General features: G+C 37.5%; 1 protein-coding gene across 4 annotated transcripts in view; it reads left to right on the forward strand.

The window, feature by feature from the left end:
- The first annotated feature begins 1,490 nt into the window (after positions 1-1,490).
- The window catches only part of Tsc22d2 (TSC22 domain family member 2), a 51,426-nt gene continuing 29,814 nt past the window's right edge, over positions 1,491-23,102 (forward strand). The window contains exons 1-2 of one of the 4 annotated variants that reach the window (XM_063249174.1): positions 1,491-4,465; positions 4,852-14,612. In XM_063249174.1, the coding sequence (XP_063105244.1) occupies positions 2,478-4,465; positions 4,852-4,999 (2,136 nt within the window). In that variant the 5' untranslated portion in view covers positions 1,491-2,477 and the 3' untranslated portion in view covers positions 5,000-14,612. Of the gene's footprint in view, positions 4,466-4,851; positions 14,613-15,092; positions 15,165-23,102 lie in introns of those variants that run through there. The other 3 variants (XM_003476774.4, XR_001202767.3, XM_005006727.3) reach the window with 3 other exon arrangements.

Here is a 23,102-nt window from a genome sequence, read left to right on the forward strand (position 1 = left end):
TTTAGCAATCTGGTAAATCAATTCAAATTAAAATGAACTTTTATAAGCTCATTTTGGACTTAACCAGTTAATTTAACTTATTGATGGAAAACTTTCTCTAACAATCGTTGAAGTTACAGATTTAGAAATAAAACATTCCGTTATCTATCCCTTATAGCAGCATGTTACACTTGCTCTCTTTCCTCTTCCACCTCCTCATGAAATAGGAATGCTATGTGGTCTTATTTGGCTTGAAGAACATGGCTTCTACTGAGCTGAAAAGATCCACCTGTATAAAATACAACTAAGACCTAAAAATCCTGTGCAAATTTTAATTCTCAAGATGTCTTTTGGGATTAAAAAAATTGTTCTATTATTTAAAGATTAGAGAATTGATTAGAACACTTTATGTATTAAGTTTCGATGCGATTTCTAAAGTTGCAATAGATACGAAATCTATTTCGATCAAGTCAGATTTTACCTGTATGAAAAGTAGTATGTCAGGAGCACCTACTGCTTAAAGGATGGCCTTAGCATTTTCTCTTACGGGAAAGTAGCTACCTGATGCTAAATTCACCACTACTTCCATAGCTGCTCTGACTGGGACAGGAAAGGGTGCTTTCTGACCTTTATGGTTGTTGGTGGCCCAATCCAAACCACCTAACACCTGGGCTCTATTAAGAGTTTTTTTTTTGGGGGGGGGGGGTTCGAATAAACAAAATGAAGAACTGTAACTATTTAGCACATTAGGTTCTACATTTATGGAGCCTATAAACTGACTTCTGGCTGAAAGTAGAAACAGTCTCAAGAGTTTAAATGAACTCTTCCTTCCTGGAATCACAGCAAATTCAGAACTGGGAATATATTAGTAACTCTGAATCTTTTTATAAACTGACTTCACCCTGGGCAAGTAACCATCTCCCGATGCCATTGTTGGAGACAGGATTTCTGGCTGAAAGATCATTTTTATGATTCAATCTGGCTAGCTGTTCTTGGTTAATCATCCTGTTTCTCTCAACATTTCACTTCCCTAACTATAGTGGTCACCGTTCATTTTCAAGCTCTTAAGCGATTCGATTTCTCCAGTCGTATGCCTCCTTATCCCATTTAAGATCCCCCATCTCCTTTCCTACCGCCTTTTCACTAAGATCTCGCTAAATATTAGAAACACCACATGACCTCCTGTCTACCAGTGTCTCCAACAAACCGTTGTAAAAAGAATTGATTAGCGCGGTTGTAAGTTTCCCCAGTTTGGACTTTAAAATTGTCTTTAGTTTTTCAATTCTAAGTTAACTTTCACCACAAAACTTAAATTTAAAAATATTTTAAATAAAGAAACCAATCCCTTTAACCTTTAGTCCCGCCCATCGCCCCCACCCAACCCCCTTCCACGCGAAACTGCAGGAAACCGGAGGGGGCGGGTCGGTGACGTCACGACGCCAGTGCGTCACCGAACGAAGGCGGCTGCGGCGCTGGCGGTGGCTGCGGCAGCGGCGGCATTTTAGTCAGTGGCGGCGGCGGCGGCAGCGGGCCTGCTGCTGCTCCTCCCAGCATCCCTGGCGCGGCCATTTCAGCCCCATCTTGGCCGAGGGGAGGGAGCTGCAGCCGCCGCTTCAGCAGTTTGAATTTCAGTTTCTCCGGGGTTTATGGACCGGGCGTGCTGAAGAGGACCTGAAGAAGCCGCCGTCGCTACCTCATACAGCCGGAGCGCCTCGGCTCGCCGGCGAGCCGCCAGCCGCCGCCGCCCCTCACTCCGCGGAGCCGCGAGGGGAGGCCGAGACTGTCGCCGCCGCCCGCCTGCGGGGGAGGCTCCCTGAGAGGGGAAGACCAGCCGGCTCTCCCCTCCCCCGGAGCGGGCTTCCGCCTCAGACGGTCGGCATGTCCCTGGGGCTGAGCTCCGGCTAGAGCCGGGGAGCGAGGGCCGCCCGCCCGCGCGCAGCCTGCCTGCGGTCCTCCAGCCAGCCCGGCCCGCGGCTCCAGACCCGCCGCTCCTCCCTCCCTCCCTCCGTGGCGGGGAGCCGGGCGCCGCCGCCGGCACCGGCCCGAGGCGCACGAGCGGGGCAGCGCCGCCCCCCACGCCGCCGCCTCCCCTCCGCCCTCCCACTCCCACCCCGGCCTGGGCCTGCTGAACGCGTGAGCGCCGAGCGACTGACCGCGGCAGCCGGGGCCGGGGCGGAGGCAGCGGCAGCGGCCCGCCCCTGGGATCGCGCTCTCCGTCGCTGAGGGACTGAATTGAGGCGCCGCGGCTGCTGCGGTGAAAAGGAAGGAGGAGCCGCCGCGGGAGTGAGACTAGGGGCCGAGCCCGACGCCTGGAGGAAACGGCGAGGAGGATGTCGCTCCGAGCGGCCGGCCGCCCGATCAGCCCGTGACTACCGCGACGGGCCTCAGACCCCAGCGTCGACTCGGACTTTGTCTTCGGGGCCCGGCTCTGCCCTGCCCGGTTTCCCTCAGGACCCGGAGGAGCCGGCGTGCCTCTCTGCCATCCAGCCTTCTTCACCATGTCCAAGATGCCGGCCAAGAAGAAGAGCTGCTTCCAGATCACCAGTGTCACCACTGCCCAGGTGGCCACTAGCATCACCGAGGACACCGAGAGCCTGGACGACCCGGACGAGTCACGCACAGAGGACGTCTCCTCCGAGATATTCGACGTATCTCGGGCCACAGACTATGGTCCTGAGGAAGTCTGCGAGCGCAGCTCCTCCGAGGAGACACTCAATAATGTTGGGGATGCGGAGACTCCCGGCGCCGTCTCCCCAAACCTCCTCCTAGATGGGCACCTGGCTGTTGCCACGGCTCCCGCCAACGGAGGAGGAGCCGTTCCAGCCCGGAGCGTGGCCGGGGGGCTTGCCAATACCCTGGCAGCGGCTGCCACTCCAGCTGCCACTCCAGCCCCCACCCCCGGAGCCCCTGGCGGCCCCCCGGGCGCGGGATCCTCTGCCGGAACAGGGGCTGCAGCTCCTTCTCAGCCCCCCACCACTTGCAGCTCCCGTTTCCGCGTGATCAAACTAGACCACGGGAGTGGGGAGCCGTACCGACGCGGCCGATGGACGTGTATGGAATACTATGAGCGGGATTCCGACAGCAGCGTCCTAACTAGGTCCGGGGATTGCATTAGACACAGTAATACTTTTGAGCAGACTGCGGAGCGGGACAGCGGCCTCGGCGCGACCGGAGGGTCGGTGGTGGTGGTGGTGGCCTCCATGCAGGGGGCGCACGGGCCCGACTCGGGAGCTGACAGCTCCTTGACTGCTGTGTCACAGCTACCCCCGTCGGAGAAAATGAGCCAGCCCACTCCGGCCCAGCCGCAGAGTTTTAGCGTTGGGCAGCCGCAGCCGCAGCCGCAGCCGCCGCCCGTAGGTGGGGCTGTGGCTCAAAGCTCGGTTCCGCTGCCGCCGTTTGCAGGAGCAGCAGCCGGGCAGCAGCCAATGATAGCAGCCGCACAGCCAAGCCAGCTACAGGGTGCCGGGCCCGGCGGCTCCCCTCCGGGTCCGAGTGGACCAGGTCTGCCGCCGTCGAGTGTAGCCCTGGCGCAGCCGCCTGCGTCCCTACCTCCGCAGCCGGTCCCGGCAGTCGTTGCTCCTGCCACGCAACATTCCCAGCACTTCGCCTATCCCCAGCCTCCGATCCAGCCTGGGCATTTGCTGCCGGGCCAACCCTCCGGCCAAAGTGAGTACTTGCAGCAGCATGTGGCCGGCTTCCAGCCCGCAAGCCCCGCGCAGCCTTCTTCCACCAGCGCCGGAACGACCGGCCCTACTGCGGCCAACTTTCCGGTGGGCTCTGGCCCCAGTGCCCCTTCGGTGGGGGTGCAGATCAGGGGCACGTCTTCCCAGCCTAGTGAAGCTGTGGCTCCGGGACTAGCACCAGGAGGGCAGGCCGCGCCTTGTCAGCCGGCAGGGGTGTCGCCGGCTGCAGTAGGAGGCGTGGTGCAGCCGGGCGTGGGTTCTGCCGGCGCTGGGCAGACGCAGTCCGTGCCTCCGCCGCAGATTGGTGGCAGTGGTCAGCTGTCAGCTGTGCCTGGTGGTCCTCACGCCGTGGTGCCCGGAGTTCCAAACGTGCCTGCAGCCGTGCCCGCTCCAAGCGTGCCTAGTGTGTCTACTACTTCTGTTACTATGCCAAATGTACCTGCGCCTCTGGCCCAGTCGCAGCCACTGAGCAGCCATACACCAGTCAGCAGGAGCAGCAGTGTAATCCAGCACGTTGGGCTGCCCTTAGCGCAAGGCACACACAGTGCACCAACAAGTCTACCACAGTCTGACCTAAGTCAGTTTCAGACTCAGACCCAGCCTTTAGTCGGGCAAGTCGACGATACTAGAAGAAAATCAGAACCCCTACCTCAACCACCACTTTCTCTCATTGCTGAAAATAAGCCTGTTGTGAAGCCTCCTGTTGCAGATTCCCTGGCAAACCCTCTTCAGTTAACACCTATGAACAGTCTTGCCACCTCTGTGTTCAGCATAGCTATTCCTGTTGATGGTGATGAAGACAGGTATGGATTATCTATTTATTTTAAAAATTTGATAAGAATACTTGGCCAATGTAGCATGCAACTTTGGCAGCCGATTTTTGGGGTTTTTTTTTTTTTTTTTAGTCCTTAAGTATAAAATTTAGTTTGGTGAACATTGATTTAAATTTCTAAATTAAGTATAATGAGAGGTCTTGTTTTTTAAAAGGACTAATGGATAGAAATGCAACATTGTTTACTCAAAAAGAGATTTCAGCTTAATCTTATTTTAAAGGTGGTAGCTACTGTGCTCCCATAAGGTAGGCCCTTAGAGATACCAGTCATGCTTGAATGCTTTGGGTAGTTTTGTTAGTGTGTGTTGTGATGCCAAAACATGAAGTTTATTTATTTGTTTGTTTGTTTTTTACAAGTTTTCAATTCCAGAAAATCAGTGAGCCTTCTGGTTACTTTAAAAAAATGGAGAAGAAAGAAAATCCTTGTAAGGAATCTCCTCTTTGTATCTGGAAAGGCTGGAGAGATAAAGGTGAAATGTCAAATCCAGGTTTTGAAGATCATTAAGAATGAACTCAATGTTCAGCTTTTTAGTGAAAGGGTATCATGAAGCTTTCCACTGACTTCTCTAAGATAACCTTTTTGTTTAAGCAAAAAAAGTATTGGAAAGATGCTTTTACCTTCCATAAGTCTTTTTACTATGGGAAAAGGAGGTGTGAAATTCTTTCATATTAGTAAAAATTTTAGTAAAAGTGTAAATGTCAGTAGTTGGCTCCCTCTATGTAAGGGATGCTTTAATTAATAGTTGGAGTGAAAACTGGTGTTTTGTTACACCATTTAGTACAAGTTGATGTTCGACTATGGTTTAAAGGAAAATTTTTAGTGATTTTGAGGAAATGGTACATGGAAGTTTGATATATATTGCAAATTTCCCTGCTTGTTACAGTGTTTTTAAAAACAACAGAGAAAATCTCATATTTTACAGTTCCACATGAACTTAATTGAAGTTTTTGAGGGGTTGTTTTTAGATGTGTTAAAAGATAAAAATTATGTTTATGGGTTCTAGAATAAGTGGTTTGTAGAAGAATATACAATGTGATGTTAAAATTCTTTTTCTTCCTGCTTTTTAGTTTTTTTAACTTACCATTTCAAAATTAGCCTTATGTTTTTGTTAGATTGTTCTTTCTGAAAAATGCTCACTAAAATTCATTCATCTTCTCTGCTTTTTGTAATTTAAGTTCATCTTTTTTTGTAGGTGACTTGCTTGTGGGACTCATGTTTCACTTGAGAACTCTTAGAGAATAATATAAATGAGCTCAGCTAGCTAATTGTTGAGAGATTTTATATGGATGTGATCACCAAGTAAAGAATCTGATTCCACAAGCCACTCAGAAAAATTCCTCTGTTTTTCTGATTGCTCACATTTTCACACATCTGGACACACTTGAATAACTTGAAATAAACTTGTTTATTTTTTACGTTTGCTAATAGTTAACAGAAATAGCAGGAATCTTCCTTTTGCCAGAAGCCAGAAGCCAGTTTTTCCTGATAAGTTTGTAAATAACCTTTTCTTACCTTACATTCCTGTACATTGCCCCATATTTCTTCAAGAAATGACTGGTTTCCTAGCCTCCCTTCTTTCCTTAAACATGTGTGTGTATCTTTGAATGAAGAATGTGTTTTCCTTCCTCCTCTATAAACCACTTTCAGTTTATGGAATATGTAGTTAAATGCCTCAGAACCTTAATAGGATATGGCATGAAGCAAAGAGATTTGTTGACAAAAGGAAACTGAAATGCATTCTTTAGGTTATGACCTCATGACCTCAAAAGTGCATTTATTTTCCTTTTATTGTATTAAAAGTTGGTAATCTCAGGACTCTCATTACAAAACATGTGACTGTTTGAACTACCAATACTGCTGTATCATTTTTTTATCCTTTCAGCAGTTAAGCTATAGTGCTAGTGAATAGTCCCATTTTAAAGGTGACTTTTCTTTCCCTCTCCCCATTCTCTTAAAATCTGCATTGCTTTAATCAAATGTGGATCTGCAATGTTGGTTATAGTCTTTCATTGGTTTTTAATTTAACATGTTAGATTCCAAGATGTAATCTTACACATTTGACATTTTATCACTGGACCAACACCTGGTGAAGGAATGGAATCCATTAAGTAGAAATAGTATTTTTTTAAATGAAAAACCTTTGTAAAAGAGAGGACATTTTAAAGTTTAACGCTTGAATTAAATAACAGAGTTTTGCAGGCATGTATTTAAATTACCAAGATGAATACTTTAGAGGGAACAAAACTTACTAAAAATTTTAATATGGTGATTTGAGGTCTCATTAAATTAAAAAGGTTGCAGTCTTTCAAATGTAAAAAAAAAAGAAAATTGGAATGTGAGATCAAGAATAATTAAACTTTGTGATAGGTTGATAGATTCATATCCACATGAGATATTACAAATAACATGTTTGCTTTTTTACAAAAATAATTTAGGATTTTATTAGTATTTTGAGAAATGGAAGATTAATAAAGTGAATTTTAGGTTGATAATTGAAAATATCTCCTGATTTTGGTTCCATTACCAAACAGATTGTGGTCATTTATGTTAAGAGTCTGGCCTTATGTTAATGCATCCTAATATTATCATATCTTCAAAAGGGCTGATGTCCATATGTTTAAGAAATTCTTAATTATCACTACTTGACCATATCTTTGTAGCCATTCCCATTAGAAAGACATGGTTAGTTGTTGAGACTTTTTCAATTGATTTGTATAAGCTGGTGGATGTAACAGTGCTTGAAAATACAGTTGTGTGGTCACTTTTCAGTGATCTTTTAAAATTTTGTTTGAACTACCTACACATTTATCAGACTCGAGAGATGTCTGAAATAGTGCTGGCCCTAAAAGGAACACAGAACAGATAGCTTTCCAACCAATGTGAACTTAGTAGGCTGCATTCCAGGAACTGTTGTGAATGGCTACAATTGTGGACTGTCACCTGCAGTCCAAGATTGTTAAAAACCAGACTGTAAAGATCCCTTAGTGGGATGTATCTCTCAACCTTGTTAATGGTTTTATTTATGTAGTTTATTAATGACTACTGATAAAATACTATAAATTGTGAATGCTAAATGATGTGCTGTGGTACGTGCTGGTAATGTAATTTTATATGTATATTTATTTAAGAAGGTTATTTGGTTTTTTTACTTAAACTTTGAGAGGATTGTGTCTAACAAGAGGCAGAATTGTCAACCTTCTGCTGTAAAACCTATATGTGCTTTTTAGAGCTATATTACTTGAAAGCCTTACTACATTTAACTTCAAAATTGTGGAGGTAATTTTTTTCCTCCATCTTTACAACTGATGTGTAAATCACATACTAAATACCATACAATTCAGGTCCTGGGGCTATAGGCATTATAGGTAAAGGTATAGGACTTGGCTAGCATATTGGTTCCCTGAATTCAATCTCCAGCACCACCATAAAAAGAAAAAGACCCTAATCTGGAAATGGTATGATACTGGATTTACAGATCTACAACTTGGCCATTTGGAATAGAGTTTATCTTTTCTCTGTACCAGAGAATTTGGAAGCAGTAATGTTCTGTAGTCACCACTACTAGTAGCCTCACCAAGACAATGGCACAAAATAAATCTCTTTTGTAATAGAGGAATAGGTTAGGAGATAATAAAAGAATTTTGATCTTTTTTTCCTTAAAATGACAGAAATTGGAGATAGGAGAGTATAAAGAGATAGCAAATAATCAAGATGGAAGAAAATATAGTAAGAATTACCTGAAATACTGCCTTAAGCAATAAGAACACTTGTAAATGATGAGGAATAGTCTAATTTTTTCCTTTAATACTTTCTTTTGGATCCATATCTTTCATTGTCTGAACATATTGTCTTTCTTAGTTGTATTACTCTTTCAGTAGTTAGCTGTGAGGAAGGAGAGTTCAGAAGTATTGTTAGATTTGCAAGTAATATCTGAATAATCACAAAAGCAGATCTATCTGGTTAAATGTAGCCTGAAAGATGTTCTCTGTGTAATTCCTTACAAATGAAAAGCAGATTTTTAAAACTAAGAAACCTTAGTAGTTGACAGTATTTATAGGGACTGTTGCTACAAAACAATTGAAAGAAAAAATCCTTTAAGTTTATAATTTTTCTTTAAATTTAACCAGTGGGTTTATGATTTAGGGCAACCAGTTGAATTAACTAGTATATATGCTCTCATATTTAAAACACCAAATCAGACTTAAGTATGTAGGCTTTATTTCTTTGAACTCATGTCAACAATGGTTTTGAAAAAAGACATCCTTCATGTTGCATGACTATGCTAAATATTTAATACAGTTGAATGTAAGCTAGTTAGTTAGTCTTGTAAATCTTGTTTCCTAGTGTGAACAGGATGATACCTAGTTTGGAGAGTTCAGAAGTATTGTTAGATTTGCAAGTAATACGTGAATAATCAATAACAGACAATTTTCATGGCAGGCATACATCACAAAAATGTAAATATTGGGGCTGGAGATTTAGCACAGCAGCATAAGCACCTGCCTTGCAAGTGCAGAGTTGTGAATTCAATCCCTGTACCAAAAACAAACAAACAAAATGTAAATATAGTATTTCAGTGTCCAGACTACTTTCTTATGAGTCCTCTGTCATACTGCAAATTACTCTTAAAGAGTTTTCAGTTTTGATCGCAAGTATAATTGTATAGTATGAACTTAATAGAAAAGGAAACAGTTTTAGGTCAGATGTCCTGTGAGATAAGTAGTAAAACAAATCTTGTTCTGATCTTGGCATTTTTACCACTTTGCTGATGTCTTTTTGTCATATTATTCTCTCAGTTTTTCTCATTGGTGAAGGTAGAATTTGAGACTTGGTCAAACTTCAAGATTCCTTCTAACCTATTGAGTTCACCCATTTAGATGAGTTTCATGAAAGAGCTACCAGTTTAAACCTTTCTTGTCAACCTTTTTTTTTTTTTTTTTTGCCAGTAGGCCATTTTGTGATAAATTTAAGTTTGCAAATGCTAATTAAATATGTCACATGCCCAGGAAAACATTTAAAGCAATAATATATCAAACATTCAATTCCTTGGTATGGTCTCTTAATAGCAGGTACTGGGATACAGAAGAAATAAAGCTATCCTGCCCAAGATCTCAGGCCATATGAAAATGATTATCAAATGTGGCAAACTAAATATAAATGCTATTGGCAACAATTTGATGTGAGAAGGTAACAGACTTTCTGTTTCAAAGTTATTTTCTGCACAGGTATTTATGTAGTTCAAAATGTATAAACGAGGATATTAAAAGACTATTTTCTGCATCTCTTTAGTCACCCAGTTACTCAGAATCAGTGTATTATTTGTGCATTCTTCTGAGGCTAACTTTGAACTGAATCTTAAAAGGGTCATTCATATTAGATTCCTGATAAAGAGAAAGGGGTGATTTTCTAAGCCTAAAGAGAAGGCAGTTTGTATAATGATGTGCAAGAGTGAAAGTCTGTCACATTGTAAAATGATGTGAGTAATTTAACAGAAACAGAGTAGAAGACTTAAATGTGATAAATTTAGATTTCTGTAGTAAGTTTATGGTTGTCACTAAAGGTGTTTTTTGAAGTTCTTGTTGTAAAGAGTAACACTGGTAAATGTTACTCTTTTAGTACCCACTCATTCAGTACCCACTTCAGTGACTGTTATATTTTTTAAAGTAAAATCTTGTGAAAAAAGCCTCTTGTTTGGGGAGTATGTGAAGGATTGAGTCCCAGAAATCAGAATTCTCATTCAGTAGCATGTACTAAATAGTTTGGCACACCTAATTCTAAATTTAAGTATTCTGTTCGCTTCAATAGTACCTTAGTGGTGATGAAACATTTGGTACATGTTAAGATACTCTACCAAAAGATTTTTATACAGCATAATATGGAAACTGTAACCCTGTATTAAATACACATCCACCTTTATTGTCAGATCCTGTGTACAACTTGTAAGAAAGTGTCCATCTCCCCTCCCCCTTTTATGGATTAAAGAATCAAACTATAAGAAATCCAAAGATTTTTTTTCCTTTTTTTTGAGACAGTCTTCTGCCAAGTAGTGCCGACTGGCCTTGTACTCACTTATGTAGCACAGGCTGGTCTCAAACTCCTAGAAATCTTCCTTTCTGACCCTACCAAGTGTTGGGATTATAGGCATGCACTTCCAGGCCCTGCTCCATAACTATTTTTGTATTAGTTTTTATTTTTAGTAGCACTTGTTTACACTACATGATTATATTCATCATGAAGAATTGGAAAATATGTATAACACACATCTTATTTCTTTTTAGGTCCCCTTCCTCTTATCCCTTTTTTCTTGCTTTTCTTTCCCTCTTCCCTTCCTCCATCTTTTGGTCCCTTTCATATCATCTATCCCTAATTTATTCTTTGGTTTTCTTATGTAAAAGAATACTTAGCTATTAAGTGACAAAGTATAGCCTCATACTCAGATTTTTAAGCCATTGAGTGCTCTTGTATTTTCTCAGAAGTTTTTGGCTTTATTACTTGGCACACAGTGAGATGGGATGAAAGAAAAGTTACTGTAGCCATTGATGTGTTGTATCATAACCTCTTAAATAATATGTTAATTCTTTATAATTTCCAGATATTAATACTAGAGACAAACGTTGACTTCTTGAGGTGTAGCTTATACTGATTTCAGACACTTACATGAAAATGCTGCTGCTTATATTTCCTGGGTTCTTATATTTCTCTGGGTTCTACCTAGAGATCTTTAAAGTTGACTTGACACGTATAAAACAAAACAATGTGTTCTCTGAGTGCAAGAACCATGTAGCTTAACCTTTCAGCTTTTACAACTTAATTTTGGTATTTGTGTGTTTTTCCTCTTTACAGTCAACCCACAAATATAGTGTCTTGCTAAATAAATCAAGTAATTGTATATTACATGCATATCCTTTTCTCGTTATATTTATATACATTTATATACTTGGAAATTAACAGACTATCTAGGATATAAACTCATAAAGGAAAGAATATATTTTATTCAGTACTTGTACAAATCTATTAGGAAAGCAGCATTTTCATTTAGGTATCTGGAATCAGTATAAGCCACACCTCAATCTTTAAAAAAAACTGGCTTCATTGGCTCTATATTTAGAATGGTAGTTTATATTGACATGAGATGAGTTGTTGGAAAACTGGCTTCAATTTTTTTTTCTTAGAAGAAAATTTGTGACCAAAACTGAAATTCTCTTGATGTTTTTACATTTCAGTTATCTCTTGATGCTTTTGGATTTTAGACTCTTACCTTGAAATGATCCTGTTAACACAATTTTCCTTGGGCTCTTAGTCCCCTCAATTTTTATGTTATTCCAAAACAGTTGTCTTTCATGACCAATGTTAGTATGTATGTCTTCCTCCCCCACCCTGCTTTGAAGTTCTTGATTAACTAGATTTTATAGACTTGACTCCTCCTAACAATTCCTGTTCATCAATATTTTGAGACAGCTTCTTGCTATTCGCTATAAAAAAGAAAAACAAAACAAAATGTCATTTTATAAATAACATCCCTGTCCAGAAACAATAACCAAAAAGAAAAACACTTTTTTGTGTGTGGCATTGCTGGTGATCAGACCTTTGACCTTGTGCATTCTAGGCAAGTGTTCTACTGAATTACATCCCCAACCCAAGATTGCATGTCTCATTTAAAACTTAATCAGTAAAATCTAAACTATATAAATTTTTCTGTTGGATCTCGATTGTGAAACTACAAATGGCTTCATTTTTTGAAGAGTGATTGTTAATTATCACCTTGTGTAACCTAAGGGTATTATAATATGTTTTAACAGACTTTGGATCCATTTATTCTATTTCACAATTGCTTTTCACACCCCAGGAGTTATCACCAACTCTGGATATGTTCTGTTTTCACTTTACATTTAACTTGTTGTGCTGAAAAAAATGCTGAGATTTCATTACTTAAGTCTTACAACTTCATTTGAAACAAAACCAGTTTATTTGACAAGTTAAATATTTATTTCCAGAGACAATATCTGAAGTTATTTTCTCTAAAAATTATAATAAATATATGTATTTTTAAATATATTTAAAGTGAATGTCCTTTGATGAATTTTTAATTCTCAACTCAGAAGATAACTTCCAAGCTTACTATTTGTTTTCCTCCTGTATTTACTGCCTGCCTCTCTAGATCATCCCATTTAGATTTGTCCCCAAACATGGGCTGGGGATTTAGCTCAAAGGCATAAGCACCTGCCTTGCAGGCAGGCGGTCATGAGTTCAATCCCTAGGTACTGCTTAAAAAAAAAAAAAAAAGATTTGTCCCCAAACAGATCTGTGATGCTAGCAGACTACTTACTATATGGTCCTGTACAATCCTGTTTTTGTTTTTATTTTTTAAGCCAAATTTTTGGTTGGTTTTTATTTGATTTGACACATTGATTTGTAATTACAAAGAGTCATCTAACAAATATGTTCTGAGAGGATGTAAGATGTTAAATAAACAGAACTTAGAAGCCTCTTAAACTTTGTTATTAGCTGTTCTACTCAGTGCATTTGATATTAGAAACCTAGTTAAAAGCGGCTAAGTTTTTAAAAGATTGCAAAGCATTAGGAGTAGGACAAACAAGAAGCATATATTAAAAAGTTCTAACACTGCTTTGGTGATGCTCTCTGACAACTAATGTCTGTCTGCCTTTTTTGGCTTATCTAAAAGAACCACCTAATAGTTAAATTTTTAAATTCAATATATAACACAATTCAGTGAGTCTTAATCGGACTTTTTTTTTTTTTTTTTTTTTTTTTTGTGCCAGGGATTGAACTCACAACCTCGCGTTTGCCAAGCAGGCACTTACGCCGCTGAGCCCTGGCTTTAATCTGACTTTTTAAGTCACAGAATTCTGTCTTGTTTGATGATCATTGACAGTTGACTGCCATTCCAGTAGACCTTGGAAATGGTTTCTTACTTTGTCTGGCACTTATAGGGCATCAGAATTGCAGTTGATCAAATTCATTTGTATGTAGAATAATAACTATGGAGCATATTGTGTATCCCAGGAAGCTTTATGTCAGTGCTAGCAAGCCTTTTAGAGACAGTGTATCCAAACTGCAATCCAAAACCCACTTATTTATTGTAAAATGCTAACATTGCAGTTAAGCCCAAATACTGAAGTTTTAGTTTAGAAAAAAACAACTTACTATATTTGGCTTGCGTGTCCATCATGGCATGCTTGCCATAGGTTCACTGCCACTGCTTTAGGTATATAGTCTTAATTCTTCAACTACCCTGCAAAACTAAATACTTCTATTACTGTTTAACAGACAGATCTGGAAAAGCGAAAATTTAACTATGCTATGTGTTTACCATAGTGATTTAAGATCATAAAACCCAGGTCTACACTGCTACCTGCTAGCTTTGTGACATCAGGCAGTTTACTTCTATCTGATCCACTTTTCTGTGAGATGGGACTAACAACAGCACTCTTTGTTAGGGCTGTCATGAAAAGAGTTATTAAATGTAAAGCCCTTAGAATAGAGTCTGGCATATAATATTTAGCACTTGGCATTCTGTGCTATTCTGCTATACTATGGGTCAAGAATTCTAAAAGTCATGTGACAAGTATTTTTTCCTCTAAGAGTACAGTCAGGTGGTAAGGAAGACCATAGAACTATGCTGAAGAGGAGAAAGAATTGTAAAAAGTTTACTCGTTGAAAAACTACTTCTGAGATAACTAAGTGTGAAGCAACATAGAAGCAGATTGCCCAGATGAGCCCAGTTCAGATTCTGTGATGTAGCCAGGTATGGTGGTGTATGTCTATAATCCTAGCACTTAGGATGTTGAGGCAAAAGGCTTACCATGATTTTGATGCCCACCTGAACTACCTAGTATATTTAAGGCCAGCCTGAACTACATAGCCAGACCCTGTTTCAAAAAAAGAAGAACAACCAAAAAACAAAGATTTGGTGGTGTTAGTCCTAGGAAATACATCCCAAAAGAGTGGTAGAGATAAATGATGAGTATAGTAAATAGACTTTTACACTTCAAGGGGCATTATACCAATGCAGGGAGTTACCTACATACCAGTACATCCAAAGATATACTAGTCCAGAGAAATCACACATAAATAAAACAATTCTAAAAGTGGAAAATTTCAAGTCTAACCAAGAAAAAAAAATCCTTATTGTGTATTATCAAACCCTTTCCACTTAGCAAATCCTGTGAAGAGTATAGCTTAACATTTTATGTGACTACTCTACCTGGGAACAACTTTGTTAAGTTGCTGGAACAATAAGTATTTATAAACGCATGTGGTACAGAATAGTGTTGATAATCACATTCTTATGTACATATTACACGTACACACACAGTTGGATGCTATTGTTTAATTTTGTCTATTATTACCCTCTTTCCTTGGTTCTGAATTATTGTTGAGGTCTACTAGACTTTTGTCTAGTTTCCAGTTGTTTCAAAGTATTAAAGTTTACATGGTCTTTCCCCCTTTTTTCTTTTGTTTTTGTTTTAAATTAAAGCAGTTGCACTGTATTAAAATTCTTCCTCTTTTTTTGGAAAAGTAGTGATTTTACTGTACATTCTCAACCTCATTTCCATTTGATTCTTGGATCTCACAGGAATCCTTCAACTGCTTTCTACCAAGCGTTCCATTTGAACACGTTTCAGGAATCAAAGAGCCTCTGGGATAGGTATGAATACTTACATGTAATGCATACATGCAAAGTGTATGCATGAATTGCTTTGCATAAAGCTGACTTTCGTTATAAGGGGGAAAATCACATGGTACTAGTACGGGACAAAGCAGCAAAATAAACCAGAAAGACAGATTGTATTTTATGTAGACTATAAACATGTTTTTCTGTTCACTGCATTTTGTGTACCTTGTTTATTTTTTGTAAAGATTTCCTATTCTAGCCTGGCATGGTGGCTCACACCTGTAATTCCAACATTTTGGAGGCTAAGGCAAGAGAATGACCATGAATTCAAGACCAGTTTGCGCTAGTGACACCCTGTCTCAAAGACAAAAAGATTTGTGTATTCTATTGAATTTTATGATGTGAAGTAAACCACTTGTTGTATTTTCATGTAAAATATATTCTGTAAAATAAATATCAGTGATTTTAACTTTGTGATATTTTACATGATTTCACTATAAAAACTACAATAACATAAAGCAGAATATTTTAAATTAAAAAATTGAAGGAGAGGTAAGACCAAGGTATCAAGGCAATAATTGTTTAGTGTCTGATGAGAAATTTTGAACACTAAATTTGTTTGGTAGACCTGCATTACTGATTTGTAACCCCCTAAAACAGTTGCTTTCTCATAACCGCTGCATAGATTTAATTTTTAAAAATGTAAAGTACTAGTTCATTTGTGGCAAAAAATACTTTGGTTTATCTTTCTGCTTAATACGTATTTTAAACAATGTATGTTCTGTTCATTTATTTTGCTGAGTATTAATACTACTATCATTCTGTATTTAATAGAAAGAGCATAAACAGTGTTTCAGAATTCACACAAAGCTTGTTTAGATTTTTTTAACCTTGCCTGGCAGCAGTTTTGTGTCTTCTGGCATAATTTTGGATAATGCTCATGGACTCTCATTTCTTTCATTAGAAAACAATATTTCATGTACATGCATACTAAGACATGGTCTGCATAGCCTAAAAATGATAAAACTTTCTTAGGCTTGATTTGCTTGTGTGGGTTACTCTAAAGGTACTTTCTACCAAAATATCTTTTAGATTGTGTATTCTTTACCAAATACATGTTTCAGTGATCACTTTTGGAACAGGAAGTTTAAAATTCATAGTAACAGGTTAATAAAATCAATTTTTAAATAGTTCTTTTTTAGCCAGATGTGGTGGTACACACCTACAATTCCAGCACTCTGGAGGTTGAGGCAAGAGGATCATTGCAAGTTTAAGGCCAGCCTGAACTGCATATGTCTCTAAATGACCAAAAAAGTTATGCTGGAGCAGTATAAATTAATCCTATGTAGGATTTAAATTACAGCATGAAACAAACATAAAGATAGAGTATGAGTAATTATGGAGTATTTGTACTTTTGTTTTTCCCTGAAGAAAAAGGTAAAAGAGCAATCTGTTTAGAAATATAGAGTAATTGTCAAAGGAATTTTAATTTGAAAATTTTTAATTTTTCAACTTTCATTGATTGCCACATAAATATTTTTGTCAAAACAGAAAGGTTTGAGCTTTATTTTTAATTGTTCGTATCTAACATTGAGAGTTTTGTTTCTTTTTATAAAACAACCATAGAAGTTGACTGAGCATTGTTGTATAAATACTCATCTGTTCTCAGATTTTACTTTAAGTTGCTTTAACTGTAATTTCTGATGGGTTAAAAAGTATTCTGTCTTGCAGCCTGTTGTCCAGAGCCAAAGAGGTTAATGGACAACTTTCTATGGTGTATTAATACCAAAACAGTCAGAATTTATATTGTAGATCAGCCATTCTTTGCTGAAAGTTGACCTATTCGTATCAAGGTGACAGGCCCAACCTAATAAAAACTGACTAGTGACTTCTTAGCACTTTTCAACTAGCTTATTAAATTTTTATTGAAAGAAGTAGTAGTGGCCAACTTTATTAGTTCTAACAATCTACCACTTCAGTTACCCAAGACCTAAACTTGTTGATAGGTGTATGGGGTAAGAAAATACTGTGGTATTGTTTAATCATTGCAAGCAATTTGTGTAAAGCTTTAAAGAAATATTAGATGTAACTTCTGCCCTTGTTTGTTTTGGATCTCATCAAATTACTTTCTTCCTATAAATAATCCTGTATATATAGGTTTTTAAAATTGTGCTAATTCTTTAAACATGTACTTTCAGGGGTGATTCTGCTAAAATCATTCAGGAATTTAATGGGCATAACTTCCTTACATTATTTATTTTGAGACATAAATTTGCATGTCAGTGTTACTAGAATACCATATTTTAGGTTCCTTTTTATGAAATCTTAGAATTCAGTTGGAGCAGCTTTTAAGCCTCATGGCAATTTCTGTTGCACATGCTCTAGACTGGGTATTTTAAAACCCTTGGTTTTTCTTATTTCATAAATTAAAATTCCAATCTTCCAAGAGTCTTTCAATTTAGCAGATCAAAATGAGTGACTAATGTACTTTTCCCACACTGACTTAACAGTTCTCAGCCCCTCTGTTTCCCTCACTTTTTAAATTAGAATTAGCCAAATAGAGACTGCTTCTGCCCATATTTAGATATTTTCTTGTGGGTCTATCCAATGCTTTCTTCAGTTACTGCACTAAAGTTGAAGCTATTCTGAAGCCTCTGTTTCTGTCTTCATGTACGTGCCATCATAGTTTCTGTTTTCTCTGTTAGTTGACTGTAAAACCCTTTATGAATCAATCAGTGAAACTATCTTCAAACGTAAGGACAGTTAAACTGATCGCTCAGAAATAATCTAGTCCTTTCTTAGGAAGCCCTGTTTATTCAAATTAGCTTTCTAGGGAATTACTTTATTATGAAGTTAATATTTAGTGATATTCCAGCGTAGTAACATTTCAGAGTACTTACTTTATAATTTGACCATTATTTAAATTAACTTCAAAAAGTTCTTAGCTTTGTTAAATATATAGTAATTATCCTCATAAGTCACTGGAGATCAGATTCTTCATTGGTAGCTTGTTTTTAAAAACTCAGAATAAGAATCTATAGAAAAGTTTTGCCCTCTCTTACATAGGAAGACTAATGAGAAGAAACTGCAGACTATTGTAAGCAATCAGGTGGCTTATAATAATTTACCTTTGTTGATAAATACTTTTAGTATTTTTTCCTTCATGAAGAAATGGCATAAATGTAGTTTAAAATGAGAGTAATAGTTGCACAATCCCCTTGATGAGTGTACTTGCCCTTCCTTATGGTACCAGTAGTATTTACATACACAGTAATTGGGAAAGTAGTAGACATAGATTCTTAAAATGAATGTCAGTTAAGTTTATGGTAAGTCTTTTACTAAATATTTGATGATTCCTCTTAAAAAAATTTTTACTGATTAATCACTTTAGAAATGTGTTCTTAAATGACCTCAAATATTTTGTGTGAGAAAAAACTTACTTTCTCTCACTTATCCTGTGACTTTTCATTTCTGAAGCTAAATTAGAACTAAACTGCTTATATCAGTACTATAGATAATATATAAGTTGTTTTGTTTTGTTCAACTTTACAAAGCTTGGGTCTATCATTAACCAAATATACTAAGTCTAGTCTCAATATGTACTTCCAAGTTTCCAGCTTTCTTTTGTAGTACTTATTATAGTTGGTATACTCATAGAACTTATGTCACAACTTATGAATATTTTTGTCAGTAATGTATAGTTTTTTGTGAGGAGAATAGGCCAAGATGGGAGAGACAGATAATCAATGGTACTTTGAGGATCAGGTGAATGTTACATTATTTTTCTCTGAAAATTATTCTTAGAGCCCACAATTAAATGAAGATCCAAGGACCTGCTTATAAAATGTTCAGATTACTTTAAAGCACACAAATGATAGCTCTTGCAGGTTGACAGCACTTAACAAATTTACAGACTGAAGCATGTACAGAAATAGAGAAATTAAAAGAACTTGTATGAAAATTGAGGGAAGTGGAAGCCTCTATTGAGTAGGCATAACAAAAATATACCCAGATGTATTAACTGACTACATTTTATAGTACTGATTAGCAAATGACAGACCTATGTTATAATGATAAAATTAAACAGGACTGGAAAATGACAGACCTATTGTGTAACATTACTCTAAGATAGTTCCAAATACAGAACTAACAAGAGAACTTGCTTTCTTTAAATTCTACCTGGATAGACGGGTATATGTTTTAAACAGGCACAGTTAAGCTTATTGAAATAAATAGGCCACCTAAGAAATTAGTCTTGTCTTTGAAAACCTAATAAAATTGTCTTCATGTCTGTTGACATGAAGTGAGGTTTAGTGACATTAGGTGAGGTTTAGGTAAAGCTCCCTTTCTTCATTAGTGGCCTTGTTTATGAGGCCAAATATGTCTGAAAGAGCTGTGTATTTGCTTAAGAAATGGCAGTAAGTGGTGGTCCTGAATAGGAAAACCAGTAGAACATGGTGAGCGCAAGGTGAGACAGCAAGGATCTTCTGGAATGACAATTCCCATAGATGATGTTGGTAAATGAAGTCTCCACAAATGTCTAGGCATCAGCAGCAGGATCTTAAAACCTTCATTCTGTGAGGCCAGATAGATAAAATAACTTGTTGAGAAAAGAATGACTCCTGTTACAAACTGACTTCAAAATTTAAAAACGTTAATAATTCCATTCAAGAGTCATAGACTGTGCATACCTGGCCATCAGTCCAGGTCATAATCATAGCAAAATAAGGCCTTGAAAAATTTAAAACTACAATGCATAGTTGAGAAATTGATGCTCTCAGAGTATAAATTAAATTCTTGATGATAAGCATATTATGTAGAAAGGAAATACAGTTTTATGTCGATTGTAGTGAGTGTACATTATCGGGGTGTTAGTGTGGAGAGTGAAGAAGACCACATAAAAGTCTTCAAAATCCATGGCTTCAGAGTTCTGAAAAGATACTTGGGAATATCAGTAACGAATTAGAGAATTGGATGTATTATGAAGTATACTCAGCCCTTTGTATCCATACATAGATTTTCATTCTTGGTTCAAATAAAATTCCTTTTTTAATTGAATTACAGATTTGTTTTTTGTCATTTGCTAAACAATATAGTATCACAAGTATTTACATAGTAATAACACTATGTTCGGTATTACAAGTAATCTAGGGATTTAAAGAATACAGGAGGTATATGCAAATACAGTGGAATTTTGTATAAGTATTTTACTATGGATTTTGGCATTCACAGGATGTCCTTGAACCTGTGGCCTGAGACACCCAAGACATGATTATAGTCTCTGGCAATACACTATGGTCCCAAATTATAGGAGGTTGACATTAAAGGGACTTTTCTGATGTATTTTAAAATGGTTTCTTTTGAGATCACTTTTTCTGATCCAAAGACTAATGCCTCAGCATTTCATTTTTGTATTGCAGTACGACATGCATTCAGAGGAAAAAATCTTTAGAAATTTGTTGTTATTTAACTCAGTAAAAGTTTGTTGACTCCTACCAGTCAACATTGGAAGAAACAAGATTAGTAAAATTCAGGTTGTACTTTGAAGGAGTGTGGTCTTAATATGGGAAAAAATAGATATGTACATTATCACATAATTGAAACTAATAACTACCATATAAAGTTCAAGTATTTTATGTCTCAAGGACAGATTGGTCAAAGTTTCTTCAGAAAGTGGCTTTTTGAAGTGGAAACAGATGGGTTAAATTTGGTCTTGCAGAGCTAAAAATCTGAGGAAAAGAGGGCAGTCCAGTTAGAGGAAGTTCTGTGAACCACTGTGAAAATACACAGTAATTGCTATTTAAGGATAAATTTGTTGGTTCCTCACATACTGTACTTGAAGACAACAGAGAAGAGAAACTGAGTTGGATAGGGACCAAACAAAACTACTAGAGGGCCACTTAAAGCCTAAATTAGTCAGTGATGATGAGGAGAGATTGATAATCAGGAAGTAGGAATTACAAGATTTTATAACTCATTAGATATAGTAAGAACACACCCAAACATGGCTCCCAAGTGTGAGAAACCTAATTGAGGGAATGCTGGTAGTGTCAGGAAATATTAGTGAGAGAATTATTTTGGAAAGGAGAAAATAGTGATGGATTTTTTGTTAGCTATTCTATGGGTAAGTTGACAGACTGAAGGGGAAAATACTTAGGATACAGTTGGTTGCTCCTAGTGTCTTCTCTCTTTGTTAAAAAACAAAAATTTCTAACCATTCTAGAAACAAGCAAACATTTATGATAGTTAAAACTTTTCAGAACAGAATAATAGTGAACTTTGTTGAACAGCAGAATGAAATTGTGCCTACTTCCTCAATATCTTATTCTACTGTGCAATAGAAATTTTTCATAGAAGAAAGTGAGCTAAATGCTAAACATAAGCCTAGTTTTTACTGAACTTTAAGAAATGTTTAACATCACATTCTCTATTAATGAGATTTTTCCTAGTCAAAAATTAAAAAGACAGAAGTGATAAAAAGCATAGGAAATGTTCCAGAGTTGTGATAGCAATATTGTCAGTGGTTGAAGTTTAATGTTAGTATAACTTCCTAAGTAAATACTGATTGTAGTAAGAATTCTGATTTTAAACTGTAAAGGATATCTAATTTTCATTCATCTATAGGTACTTACCTAATTTCATTTCAGATTTTTAAATAAGGATTTTCTCCATTTTGGGATTTCATGATTGAAACTCTATGTATGGCCATTATACTTGGTCATATCTAATTTTAAAATGCTTGCTCGTGAAAAACTTAAAATAGAAGTTCAATAATTTTTGAAAATATAGTTCTTAAGCCCTAGACTTACCATACAGTTGTATAATGTACACACCTTTAAATTTTTTTTAAAAATGCTCCATAGTAAAAAAAAAAAAAAAAAAAAAACTGATGTTGCTTTAAGTATGACTGCCTTAATTTTGTCTTACAAAGACTTAGGCATTTATGAAAATGCTATTTGCTGGCAAGCCCTCTTAATAAAAGGTCTAGCAGTCTGACCTTTAAATGACCAGTTTATCAAAAGCCTTTGCAGAAAGCAAATTACCAGCATTATTGATACATATTTCAAGAAGCATTTACTAAGTATGACTGCATATTGTATCTTTTCATGAAATTTGTCCCACAAAAAGTAAATCATTAAAGATATAAAAATTTGTGATAGTATTTTGACAGGAGATAAGAATTACAAAAAACTTCCTATAGACATTTGGTAGTAGGTTAACAAAATTAATACAACTTTAAACTGTTACTTTCCTCATAGATATGGATTTTTGCCTTCACCAGGTGATTTTATTATAAAGTTGCACTTTGAAGAAAGACAAATTTATGTAAATTTATTGAAGTCAAATGTGTTGTGAGATTACATTTGGAAAAGATTTTATTTGTAAGTGATCTTGTGTAAATAGAAAAGTTTAATTGAAAGTTAAAATCTGTAACAGCGTATTTTATCAAATATCTTTTTTAAGATAACTGCAATACTTTACAATACTGGCTTTGATTTTCCATAGCTTTGCACAAATGATCTTCCTCTGTAATGGCCTTTTTCTCTTTTCAATCCCTTACTCCATTATACTATTTTAGTCAGGAGAAAATTTAGGCCCACAAATGTAGGTTGCCTTTCTTAAGGATTACTGGCAACTGAAAATGAATATATGGGTATTCTTACCAGACAGAAAATGTTATTAATGACACTACTGTTCAGGGATTAAAATATATACCCCGTTGAAGAATTTTTGTAATAAATCTTGTAATAAATGTAATAAATTTTAGATGATTTTCTTAAAGAAGTAATTTTTGCCATTATTAAACCTTCCTCTCTGCCCCCCTCCATTTTCTTCCATGCCCATACTCAGATAAGCAGTAGGACCACTGCTGAATAGGATACATTATTATGTCAATTACAGACAGCATATGACAAGTTTATTCTTACCAACATAATCGGGCATTGTGGAGACAGACTGAGATTTAAAAAT

Source organism: Cavia porcellus, unplaced genomic scaffold, assembly GCF_034190915.1.
Source record: "Cavia porcellus strain 051 isolate PalLab524CR breed Dunkin Hartley unplaced genomic scaffold, mCavPor4.1 scaffold_5, whole genome shotgun sequence".
NCBI classification, from domain to species: domain Eukaryota; kingdom Metazoa; phylum Chordata; class Mammalia; order Rodentia; family Caviidae; genus Cavia; species Cavia porcellus.